Source organism: Poecilia mexicana, unplaced genomic scaffold (assembly GCF_051168715.1).
Source record: "Poecilia mexicana isolate PSO_F unplaced genomic scaffold, ASM5116871v1 scaffold_7, whole genome shotgun sequence".
NCBI classification, from domain to species: Eukaryota; Metazoa; Chordata; class Actinopteri; order Cyprinodontiformes; family Poeciliidae; genus Poecilia; species Poecilia mexicana.
In genome coordinates, this window is record NW_028263376.1 from 18,611,351 (window position 1) to 18,624,506 (window position 13,156).

Sequence of the window (13,156 nt, forward strand, 5' to 3'; positions counted from 1 at the left end):
CTTGACACCTTTCCGCCAAGTCCGCTGTAACCCCGAGACAGCGCCGCCTCAAAGGCAATGTACGTACGGACCGGGGCGAGAATTTCTCCAAACTTTAGGAGCTGCACTTCCAGTTTCCACTCTTAAAAACCTCTCCTGTGTATGTTTATGTTGCTCCCTGACTCCTGTTTTTCCCTCTCATTCTGATCCAAGCCTGCGATGAGCAACATGACCTCAGACTCTGACTCACAGCGCTTCTTCTGCTCTCTTTCTCTGCAGTCCCTCGCATCAACGGTCACTCTAAATCTGAGCGCACCGCCAGGGACTCGGCCATGGGTTACGACAGCGCCTCGGTAATGAGCAGCGAGCTGGACTCCAGCTCATTTGTTGACAGCGAGGAGGATGAGGATGCCAGCAGGTAACGCGCCTCCTCACATCATAAGAGATAACGATGCACACAAGTCGTGGTGGTTCACATCTGTTAAAATGGTCAAAATCTCAGATATCAAACAAATGTTACTATCAGATAAAGAAACACTTAATAAATATATATATATATTTTAATTTAATGTATCAAGGGGAAAAGAAGCTAACCAAACTGACCTGGTCCAGTTTGAAAAATAATTGTTTCCTAAAACTAGTAAGTCGTTTTATTGTAATAATTGTTTTTGCAATATTCAGAGTTGGAGGAGTTTTCCATTCTTCTTTGCAGATTTTTTTAAATTCAGGTGCAGTGAAGAGTTTTAGATCTAGATTTAAGTCTAGACTTTGAATAGGCCACTCTAGGCCACAGAGATAGCGATGCAGCACAGGATTGTGGGAAGCAGTGAAGTCAGTGAATTATATATGTAATATACGTAGGTAAATATTGCGTATAGGTTGGGTGCTGTGGTGGCGCAGAGGTTAAGCACAAGCCACATAAGGAGGCCTTAATCCTGGATGCGGCCGTCGCAGGTTTGATTCCCGACCTGGTGACCTTTGATGTATGTCTTCCCCTTTCTCTCATTATCTGCTTTCCTGTCAATTCACTGTCAAATAAAGGCCACTAGAGCCAATAAAACCTTTAAAAAACTAATCAATGTTGCATATGGGTCATAAAAGCAATACTAATATTGGATATCGGTATCGGCCCAAATTTTCATATTTGTGCATCCCTAAAACAAACATCTGTTTAGAAGATGCTTTAAAAGAATATGCTTTTCTTTACAGTTTTAAAATTCTACAATTGTCTAATTTTAATCGAATAACATACGATTAATTACATAATTATTGCTACATAATAAAATAGAAACAAAAAATGACAGACTTCTTCTTTTGTTTTGACTTTTGGTGGTCTTGTTTCTCTCTCTGCTGCCTTGTGATGGATAGAAACAAATCGATTCATGTTCTTTTACTTCCAATACGATACAAATATCTGATTTATTATCAGCCGATACCGATCTGATACAGCAAAACTTCGCTGAAATTACTTAAAATATTTCTTTTTTTAAAAACAGACATAAATGTACTGATTTACAAATGTATTTGATAACTTTGCATCAGTGCAGCACATTTAAATACACCAGTAGCTTCACTAGCTTGATCAAACATTTAAAAACAACTTTAATTTGTTCAGTCAATAACAGCCATTGTAATGTAAATAATAAAGAAATTGACTAAAGCAATAGGTTGACCACATGAAAAAATAAACTGCAACAAACATATAATGTGAAATAAATAGTAAAGTATAGAATTACACTGAATAGATCTGCCTTTATATACCAATACCCAATCTAAGATTTTTTTCAATATCAGGACCAATAGAGATATAAATATTCCTCTATTGATGGACTGTAACTGTAAAATAATCCAAGTTTATTGTTTTGCTGTGGTTGCCTGCAAACAAAACATTTCGTTTCTCCACTCAACCTTGACTCTCCCACGTATTTAATTATCCATGCCGACTGAAGTTGGCTCCCAAAAGACAAACGGCTCAGGGACTGAAGCAGTCTTAGGTCAGCTTGCTTTCATCAACTTGGCCTTTTAATCGGCTGCGTCTCATTTTCCCTCTCGTTCTGTTTCTGAAACACCATTTTCCCTCTCTGTGTTTCAGGCTCAGCAGCTCCACAGAACAAAGTTCTTCTTCGCAGCTCATGCGCAGACACAAGCGGCGCAGACGGAGACACAAAATGGCCAAGATAGACCGGGTACGCACTTCTAAGCCCCGTCAGCGCCAGAGCCCAAATGAACACTGACGCCGAGCAGCGGAAAGCGATGAGAGAGCTGATTGATATGGACTCTGTGTCACTTTTTATTTACCTCTTTCTCCCTTTCTAGTCCTCATCTTTCAGCAGCATCACAGACTCCACCATGAGCCTCAACATCATCACCGTCACACTCAACATGGGTAAATGAGATCTTTGCCTTTTTGATTTTTCTTTATTTCTTACTCCTCACACTTTTTTCCCCTTTGCTTTTTGACAGAGAAATACAACTTCCTGGGCATCAGTATTGTAGGTCAGAGTAACGACCGGGGAGACGGCGGCATTTACATCGGCTCCATCATGAAGGGAGGAGCCGTGGCTGCTGACGGCAGAATAGAACCAGGAGACATGCTCCTGCAGGTACACCTCCACTTTTACAAATCCTTTGTGATAAATTGAAAACTCATGATAAGCATCTGTCTTCTTCATGTGCACCAGTGACTCGTTAGCTGCCACAGTTAATGCGTCACAGAAAAGGCATGAATGTGTCTACGTCTGTGGGTTTGAAAGCATATCGATAACCACATCTTATTCACTTCCGTAGCAGGGCTTTTATGTTGCTGTTTTCCTTTGTGCGGTTGCCGTCTTGTGATCTCTGTACGTCAAGAGTTTTGTTGTTACGTATCGTCTAAGCACGTGAAGGCTGATTGTATTTTCTGTGATCGCTGCGTTTTATGTACGGTTTAGGATTTGTATGAATCTGAAGGCCTTAAAGCTCTTAACGCACCATTGTAAACAAAAACATCCAAGCTTCCTCTCTCATCAAATGTTCAAAATTATACTTAGGTCCTAAAAGCTGCACAGTGAAACCTGACCTTAATGTTTTGATGTGAACCAGGTGAATGATGTGAATTTTGAGAACATGAGCAACGATGACGCTGTGAGGATCCTGAGAGAAATCGTTTCTAAGACTGGGTAAGAGCATCGAACTCACTCAGTTACTGTTGGAGAACATCATCGATTCGTACAAAACTCTCTGTTTGTGCTGTGTAAAAAATATTCACACTCCAGAAATCTTGCTAAGCCTGGTGGTTGGGTGTTAGGGCAGTCATTCATCCAGCAGCCCGTCGTATTTTTGAGTTAAAAAATATTTAAAGTTCACAGGAAATTTGAAAATATCACTTGATAATTATGCGTTATTGAAAGACTAGAAGATTAATACCTGAACACCAACTATAAAGTCTAAAAAGACTTAAATAAAAAAGCCATAGTGAGAGCACAAGTAAAGCCTGGTGGCCCGCCAGGCTTAAAATACACTGGGGGAAACCCTGCTTTAATTTGGTCAAAAAGTTGGATTTATATAACTACAAAATAATTTTTAAAAGATTGTTGAGGCATGCCGGCTGTCAAATTTTCCCTTACATCTTTAGGCTGCATACATGCAATCCATATTTACCGTCACCCTCGTTAAGATTTACTTAAAAAAAAAAAAAAAAAACTCCACTTTTTACTGAAGTGGTTTAATATAATCTTGTCTTTCCTATTTTTAAAATTAGATGATAGAAGTACATCTGTGTCAGATCATATGAATACTGATTAAAGGTTCATTGTTCAACAAAAACAATAAAATACAAATATTTTTAAAAAGCTTCAGTTATAGGAATTGCTCTGGGTTTTTTCTAAACGTTACAACCGACTTTTCCCACAAATGCACTAAAATTAAATGGTGGATTTTTTAAAAAAATATTTCAGTGTGAAATTATGCTGCAGCAATAAAAGATTCCCTTATTTTAATTTCTTGGCACATCTTTCACACAGATTTGAATAAATATGAAGGCAGCTGTTAGTTTACGACCCATCGGGGTTTCCATAGTAACACCCAAACCTGCCAATGTATAATATTTATATACAGCGGTATCTACGATTTGTCCTAAACCATTTTTCAACTCATTATTATTTAATGTAATTAAATACTATTTAATAAATCTGATAATTTGTACCTAAAGAAGAACAACAATTTTAATTTTCACACTTTGTCTTTTATTTTTTAATATGCCTCTCCACTCTTTTCAGTTTATACCTTATGTTTGCAGATGTTTTTTTTCCGTTTACTTATTTTTAAATTCTTCCTTTTTAGCCCTATTAGTCTCACTGTTGCCAAATGTTGGGATCCGTCTCCGCGGAGTTACTTCACCATCCCTCGTGGTAAGATCTTCCTCAGTCACCTATGGAGAGATGACGCTCCAAAAAGTATTCACACCCCTTGGACTTGGTCACATCACCACCACAAACTTCAGAGTACTTCAGCGTGTTTAGCGAAAACACAAAGTAATGCGTAACGGAAAAGTTTTCTGTGCATTTGTATGCATCCCCCTGCATACGCGCTTACCGGGCATTTGGGCGTCTCTGTTAAAAGAAAAGCGCAGCCGCAGCATGACGCTGCAACTTCCACTTTTCAGCAGACTCTGCTCAGACTGGCATGCAGCATTAGTTTTCTGAAAGTTTGCATGAAACTTCCGTTTTCTTCTCAATTAATCGTTGTTTTCTGCGTCTTTACATGGCATGTGGCTTCAGCCAGAACTTCCTCTGGTTTCTTTAAGACGGTGGCTTTCTGATTGCTTCTTTTACATAATCATCCTCTTGTTTGTCGTCAGATTAAATGCATATGATCTTAACAGATGAATGTACTAATTAGGTGACTTGATTTTATTTAGAGCTAAATAAAATCCACAATTTTTTCTTTTACATCACAATTACCCTGCTTTATGTTGGTCTGTCACATAAAATCCCAAGAAAAGGCTCTTAAATTTGTGGTTGCAGTGAGATAAAATTGAACAAGGGTGTAAATATTTTTGCAAGGCAAAATGTCAAGTTAGTTACCTGAGCATTTTTGTTTAATGTGCTCAGCGGAGCCAGTGAGACCCATCGACCCTGCAGCCTGGATTTCTCACACCACAGCGCTGACGGGACCTTATCCACATTACGGTAAAGACAGCCAGTCTTCTTCATTACATTGAGAGTCATAATTCAGATTCTGATAAATACATATGCGTTTTTCCTCTTTTCTTTCTTTATCTCAGAATTTGATGACCTGCCTCTGTCGGTCGGTAAAACAGACATGGCAACCATTGTGAAGGTGATGCAGCTGCCTGACTCTGGCCTGGAGATACGCGACAGGATGTGGCTGAAGATCACCATCACCAATGCCGTCATAGGTGAGAAGAGCCGAGCAAAACGTTAGAAGCACAGGCATTCTGTGGTTTAAAGCCAATTTACTGTAAGTCGCACAGAACTGAACAGAAACTACAAAGGATATTCACTACGCACAACGCTGTGAGCTGTGATGGTATCAAAATTACTAGTGCTTGCACATTGTAGTCTCTGGGGTCACTTTGTTGTGTCAGCAGCATTTCCAGCGTGTGTGTCGCAGCTGGAGCCACCATGTCTGCGTGTTTGTGTGTGTGTGTCGCTGCGTTTAGGTGCTGATGTGGTGGACTGGCTTTACTCCAGAGTGGAAGGCTTCAAGGACCGGCGAGATGCAAGGAAGTACGCGAGCAGTCTGCTGAAACACGGCTACCTGAGACACACCGTCAACAAAATCACCTTCTCCGAACAGTGCTACTACACATTTGGGGACCTCTGCCAAAGTATAGATGCTTATTCCTTCATAACTGAGCCCCTCTGTTACTTCTTTATGCTTATTTGACCCTTCTCTCCCGCTTTAAGACATGGCGTCACTCAATCTGAATGAGGGATCCAGCGGCGGAGGCTCTGAGCAGGACACGTTAGCGCCGCTACCTCCCACCACCAACCCCTGGCCTCTTGGCGGGCAGCCGTTCCCTTACCCTCCGTTTACGTCGGCGCCCCCCTGCTTCCCGCCGGGATACTCCGACCCGTGCCACAGTTTCCACAGTGGGAGCGCCGGCAGCCAGCACAGTGAGGGTGAGCAGCGACGAAGGCGCAAGACGGGCCTCCTCGGTTTTCCATCAGTAAATCATTAATTAATGTAATCTGACTCAAACTGTCTGACGTTTGAGTGTTAGCAAGTGACTCATGCTTAACGCTAGCCGCGCTGGCCCTTTGCTTCTGGATTGCCTTCTCCATCGTTCAGTCTGTGTTTCCTAAAACGCGTCCTGTTGTCGTCAAGGTCAGTCATGAGCGCGTTGAGTCACGCAGCGGACAGCTCTGCAGTACTGGGTGTGTACAAAACGCTAAAAGACATCTGATCAGCCGGGTGATGCCGAATCACAAGCAAATCCCATCTGTTTCGCCATGAGTTCTCAGATGCTCTTTTGTCTAAATGTGCTGGTGATGCATGATTTTTTTTTTCTTTTTTTTTCTTTTGCATTGAAAGAGCGAAGAGAGCCTGAGGGATTTTGGGGGGGATGGAGTGGGAATGTTAAACTGATCAATTCAGCTAAGCTATCGGTTTGTTTTTCATCATTGTGAGTGATTCATCTAAGCATGGCCATATCTTGCTTTCAGCCATTCTTTTCACCCGTCTTTGCAAGAACAGAGAAAACAAACGTAAGAGAAAGGAAGGATTGCTGCTAAGCTGCAAAAACACAAAAAACCTACCAAATAATTTCAGTCTAGTTTCTAGTGTAAATATCTTTGTACATTTGAAATAAGACAAATTTAACTCACAATTAACTTTTAGGCAACATATAAAAGCTTGATTTTAAATCAGTAATATTGATGGGGAAAGTGGCAGATTATTTCACTTCACTAACAAGCCATTATTCCCTTATGTAAGTTAAATAATCTGCCAGTGGAGCTAATACTTTTTCATCACTATTAAGGAATTATTGACTGAAAATAAGCTCCTATATCTTGCTGAAAAGTTACTCATGTTAGTTTTGTCTTATGAAAAGTGTACTAAGATATTTGCACTAGAAACCAGACCAAAACTACTTGGTAATATTTTGTGTTTTTTTTGGATTGTGTTTATGCCAGAACATAATTTGTTTAGTCATATGCATGTGTTTGTTCTTATTGGATTATAAGGCAGGGACAGGAAAGCAGCAGGAAGCAGTTAGTTGAAAGGCAGTGGAGCAGGTTTAGGATGGGGACGTCTGGCCGGTGAGGTGTGTGTAATCCTGTTGTTCCCTCTGTTTCTGCTGGGCTACGGTAGACTGAAGGAGGAGGTAGTCCCAGGACACTGGGGGAACCGGTAAGCCTGCTAACCCCCTCTCCTCCTCATCATCTTCTTCCTCCTCTCTTGCTCTTCTCACTCACCATCCAGTCTCGCTCTCCCTCCGTCCTCTCATCTTTTTCTCCCACACTCAGCATTCTCCACCTATCAGACCGCAGCTTTAAGGTTTTCTCCTTCTTCTCTTCTTCTTCTCCCCCCATCCTTTGCCAGCTCCGTGATTTTTTCTGTTCCTGTGTATCCTTTGTGTGACTCTCCTGACAGCCGATTCCTCCCTCTCTGCACCGTTGGGCATGCGTTTGTTCTGTGCGCTGGGAGGTGCATGATGCAGGATGATCAATCTTGAGGCTTGTGCTGCTAGGGGACAATCATGCACCACTTTACCCAGTACTGTTGGGCTCATTGCAGAAGTTGAAATGTAGTTTTTGCAACGTGTGGTACACCTCCATCAGTGTAAGCAGCACAGCTGCGCTAAAACCGCCTTTTTGAGGTGAATTTGATGATCTACATAGTTACTGAAACCAGTTGTGCTTTTTCTGATGCTGGTGTGTCACTGGTGTGTATGTGCAGTGCCTTGCAGACATGTTCAAGCCACTTGACCCTTTTCATGGTGCATTACAACCACAAATATTGTATTTATTGAGATTTTATCTTATGAATCAACATAGTAGAGCATTGTGGTGGATGACTGGTTTCAGGTTTTTAGATGTATTTACAAATGAATGTCTCTACCAGCTTCATGGAAACTTTTTCTGGCTGCAGATGTTTAATTGAATTGTGGGGTACAGACTTTGACTAGGCCATTCAAACATAAAAATGCTTAGATTACATCATTCATTTGTAGCTTTGGGTGTGTTTTGGGTTGTCTCGTTTTTTTTTTTTTACCCTGTAACATGTTTTTACCCTGAATCCATCAGCCCATATAATCTGATCCCCATCCCTATTTCCTCCCCCACAGCATTATGCTGCCACAACGAGTTTCACTGTGGGGATGGTGTGTTGATGGAGATGTGCATGTAGCATCTACTTGTTGGCCAAAACATTAATTTTCCGTTCAATGTGCCTCAAATGGCTCTTAAATCATTTGTAGTAAAAAAGTGATACTGATATGATATGATTATGATTTTTGATGGAATAATTTCACTAAATATCCACAAAAGATGACTCCAAATCAACCAGTAATATTTTTTTTATGTCTTTTTTTATTTTAAAACCATTTGCTTTTTCAGAATCAGCTTTATACTCCAAGGCTTTGAGCCCGAAGAAAACGTTTGGCTTTGATTTCAAGTGAAATTCCAAAACTATTTAATTTCTTATCATAAAATAGATTGAGTTTTCTGGTTGCAATGTAACAATTTGTTAAAGAAATAAAAAATTCAAGTGGTGTGAATGTTTTTCCAAAGCGCTGCTTTCACTGTGAATGTTTCAGTGTCTTTAGAAACAGCAGCTGCAGGATGATTTAGTTGTGGTGGATCTTTAAGCTCAAACCTTTGACTTAATCATGTTTGCTCTTGACTGGTGATTCTTTCCTAGACAGCTTTAAAAAATGTCACATTTTAAACAATAAGCTTTAACGTACATTATCTGGTTTACAGTTTCAGCTGACAAAATCTCCTCTAAGCTGTTGTTTAATGTGTGACCTTTTACTATTTTCCTGCAATGAGTTTCTGGTTCTGAGTCAGCTCCATCTGATCGGTTGCAGCTGCCACTCAGTGTGTTTTGGGCCGTTTTCTGCAAATGTTGCAAAAAGCCCGCTTGAAACATCTTTTTTTCTTCTTCTTCCTCTTCTTTTTCTGTCTTTGTCAACAGGAAGTCGAAGCAGTGGATCGAACCCCAGCGCAGGCAAAGACAGACGCTCCCTGCAGGAGAAGGCTCAGAGGACGACGTGCTGCGAGTCGGAGCCGGGCGTCCGCGGAGCGAGGCGGGGCGACCGCTCCGCCAGCCAGATGAGCCACCACAGCCACGCCAGGTCGAGCCTGAGCCACAGCCACTCGCACAGGAGCCACTCGCTGTCCCAGAGCAACCACCCCTCCTTCGGCTACAGCCACACCCCCTTCACCCAGCCGGGGCCGGGCTCCTGCGCGCAGAGCGAGCGGAGCCACGCCTCCTCCTACGGCCCCCCAGGCTTGCCTCCCCCTTACTGCCTAGCTCGCCTCGCCCCCAAGACCTCAATGAGCAGCAGCACGCCCCCTGGAGCGCCGCCGGGGAGGGAGCTGGCGTCCGTCCCCCCGGAGCTCACCGCCAGCCGCCAGTCGTTCCAGCACGCCATGGGCAACCCCTGTGAGTTCTTTGTGGACATCATGTGACAGGACAGTGCCTTCAGAAACAAAACAAAAACACAGTGAGCACAAAACAATCCTCCCTGAACTCACTTGGTGTTTTTCTTTTTTCTCATCAGTCGATTGAGCACCCTTAAAGCTGCAGTGTGTAACTTTTGTAAAAGACGTTTGTTGTTATTTTATTTCTTAAAACTGTCAGTGTGTCGTGACGGTACACAATGAGACAGATAAAATGTGAAATATTCAACTTCCTCTACCTTTTCCCAGATCTAACTGCAGAAATACACAGTTCAGTCAGAAACAACCAATCAGAGCCAGGAGGAGGGACTTAGCGCTGCCCATCATGCTCATTTACCCACTTCTCACACTGTCCTCCTTGCTCGCCCATGAATATTTAGTTTAATTAGCAAAATGCAGATAAAAAATTAAATGCACCAACAAATCGGCCCAGGTTTCCTTCATGTTGGGATCGGCTGAATGTGAAGCCGTCTGGAAATGAACCACTGAGGTTCATGTTTGCACGTTTGGAGATACCAATACTGACTCCACTGTTACCAACTCACTGGCTTTCTTGCTAAATTTATTAACATTTCAGACAAAAAAAAATCTGTTTTGGCCAAAATTAGAATCAGCAGGTCGGGTTTTTTAAAGGTTGCAACCAGAAACCTGCAATCGATGCAGGAAGAGGCAAAAACCCTACAAGCTTATATCAAGTCACCACCTAAATATTATAGAGAAATCCAAGAATACAATCCCTCATCAGTCGATATTAATTTATTAAATACAATCATATTGAAAAAATAAAAACATCTGTAAAGCATTAATGAAAATTTTAATAAAATATGTGATGATGAAAAACATTACACAACTCTTAATGGACTTTTACAGAATGCTAGTTAGCATGTGCACCTATGATAGTGGATAAATAGTTTTCCTTTAACAGTAAGTTTTTGAGCAGCACATGGCCGAGCATGATTGACAGCACTGAGACCTTCCTCCTGGTTCTCATTGGTTGTTTTTGGGAGTGGTGCATTTCTTTAGACAGCACTAGGAGGGTGTAGAGGTCTCATATTAGCCTGTCACAACATGGTGACAGTTTTAGTAAATGTATAAAGAACAGATTTATTTTTTAATAAAAGTTACGTGCTGCAGCTTTACGTTCAGAATGTAGATACCACCCGGGCCCCTCCGCGGCCCCTCAGCTTCCCGATGTCCGCAGACAGGATCGGGCTGCGTTAGCACAAAGGAAGGATTCCTCTCGCTATAAGCACAGGTGCTCCACCTGAGCCCCTCCAGCCCCCATGTACAGTTTGTGAAACGTTAGTTCTGTTCGGTGTGGTGACGTCTTCGAAGTTGCCACGCAGACAATCTGGGGTAAAACCTCAGACGTCGTCTGTTCAGCGAGACCTTTGCCTTGGCTGGAACTGGATCTCAATCCCCCAGACCCAGACCCAAAACTCTGGACTCACGTCTGTTTGTGTCTCTGCCGTTTCTGGGGCTTCGTCGCCAGCAGCTTGCCAACACTAACCGTGATCTGTGGACCCAACAACCGGCTGCCAGTTTGACCAAGGCTGCGTCGTGCATGTCTGAACTGCTTTAAAGAAATTTTATGAATTCGTTTTGTTTGAAGTATTAACTAAGCTGGAGGGAATGAGGTTCCCTCTTGTTCTAAAGGATGAATCCGTACACTGGAAGATTTTGTGATGTTATTTATGTGGTCATGTTGCGTTGATGATGTTGTCGCAGTTTGTCTCCTCTAAGATTCCTGACAGACAATCAGACATCACCCTTTGTGAATCAGAGGCCACTTTCCGCTTTCTCAGCCGTTCGCTGTCAAACATGCAACACATGTCAGAAGTCGACACACCCCGTAACTGCAAAAGGTTCTAAATAAACCATTTTTACAACCTTTCCCACCTTTAATGTAAAAATATTATCTCTATTATTCACCTGGAAAACAAATCTGTCAAAAGGTAAAATATACTAAACATAAATGCGGCAATAACCCGGTTGCATAAGTTTCCACAACATTAAATGATTCAATCTTCTTGAGTTCATATCTGACATGAATTATAGGGAATTTCACAAACGTCAAATCAATTTCAGCTGTGCCAGAAGGATTTTCCTCACATTTGCATTATTCAGCTAAAGCAGAAGCTTAATGAGAGAATAACAAGACCTTAACAATGTCACTGTACAGAGGTACTTTTTCAGAAGAAAAGTACCAAAAAGTAACAGCTTTACATTTACATAAACATAAATCAGTAGGTAGAGAAAATATATAACACTTGTTTTTTTTTTATATGACAAAAGGTTGATGCGGTCTAGCAACAACCTGAATTAAAGCTCCAAAAATCCTGTGGACAAACAAACTCACACAAAACGCAAATCATAATGAAAAACACAACAGTCCCCAAACAGGAAACAGTAAAAAAAAAACATTAAAGGTGGAAAAAGTTCTGAAATAATTGATCAGATCGTCACATTTTCACGTCACCTTTCATTTCACCAGGTGTGTGGACGTTTTACATCCTCTGGGTCGTTAATCCCATCAGGTGAGGCGACTGAACCTGGACATTTCTAACACTTTGATTAAAGCACAGCAACATCAGCAGAAATGTGAGCACAACTGTCGAACTGCCAACCCAGTTCGCTGATTTAGGGTCATAAAAAGCCGGTGAGAGAAGCCGGCGCCTCGCATTACGTGGTGGATCGTTCTTTCTTATGTCAGAGCTGTTTATGTTGCCAATTTTCTGTTTGTGATTCTCATCATTTCACATGAGTTTAAAGTGACTTCAAGGGGAATCCTGGCCAACAGAATAACCAATCCCCTTGCTAAACAACGGCAAACCCCTGTCGCATCTACTTAATGAATATCTACAACAGGGAAACAACACTCTAGTTTTATGAGCACTTTTTCATTTTGTCTCTCCCTTTAAGTATGAAACACTGTTTGCAATCAAAGCTTTCTCTTTCATTTTGTTTCGTTACAAAAGAAGAATAAAATGTACATAGAAATTTATTATATATAAGAATTAAAAATATATCTGTTCAACTTTTTGTCTTTATTGTCGGACATTGAACTGAAACGTCCTTTTCTAATCTTGCACATGATAAATCACTGGAATTATACAAACACACTGTTAATTAATTGGTCACAGGTGAAGAAGGAAACAAATTTCCTCAGCAAAATCAACTTATTTTTATTGAAGATTTGAATGAGTTTAGGGGAATTCAGAACCCTGATTGATAGTTCTACGTTTTTTGGAAGCATCAGAACGTTTTGTTTAATAACTTTTAAAGTTTTTCAGTAATTAAGTGAAGCTTTCCTTCAGTGTTTCTGTGTATCTGAGGGTTACGGGTCCAGGAGGAGGAAACCTCGGCGATCCGTCTCTCTTAACACTTTCCAGCTCGTTCTGGAGCGAGAAAAAGGAAGAGTAAAGAAAACCTCTATTCCAAACTCCTCCTAAATACTAAGACTATTAGCTTAGCTACAGTTTAGTGGAACCCAGTGCCAGCAGTTTGGTATTCAAGATCTAGATCAACATCAGCTATTAGAGAGG

At 41.3% G+C, this 13,156-nt stretch overlaps 1 protein-coding gene across 1 annotated transcript in view; it reads left to right on the forward strand.

Annotated features, from left to right (window-relative positions):
• The window catches only part of LOC106931671 (segment polarity protein dishevelled homolog DVL-1), a 32,645-nt gene extending 19,997 nt beyond the window's left edge, over positions 1-12,648 (forward strand). The window contains exons 5-15 of the mRNA XM_015009913.2: positions 259-397; positions 2,072-2,165; positions 2,296-2,365; positions 2,443-2,582; positions 3,061-3,137; positions 4,300-4,367; positions 5,070-5,147; positions 5,243-5,377; positions 5,642-5,809; positions 5,889-6,104; positions 9,124-12,648. Of these exons, the coding sequence (XP_014865399.2) occupies positions 259-397; positions 2,072-2,165; positions 2,296-2,365; positions 2,443-2,582; positions 3,061-3,137; positions 4,300-4,367; positions 5,070-5,147; positions 5,243-5,377; positions 5,642-5,809; positions 5,889-6,104; positions 9,124-9,620 (1,682 nt within the window). The 3' untranslated portion in view covers positions 9,621-12,648. The remainder of the gene's footprint in view (positions 1-258; positions 398-2,071; positions 2,166-2,295; positions 2,366-2,442; positions 2,583-3,060; positions 3,138-4,299; positions 4,368-5,069; positions 5,148-5,242; positions 5,378-5,641; positions 5,810-5,888; positions 6,105-9,123) is intronic.
• The last annotated feature ends 508 nt before the right edge of the window (positions 12,649-13,156 follow it).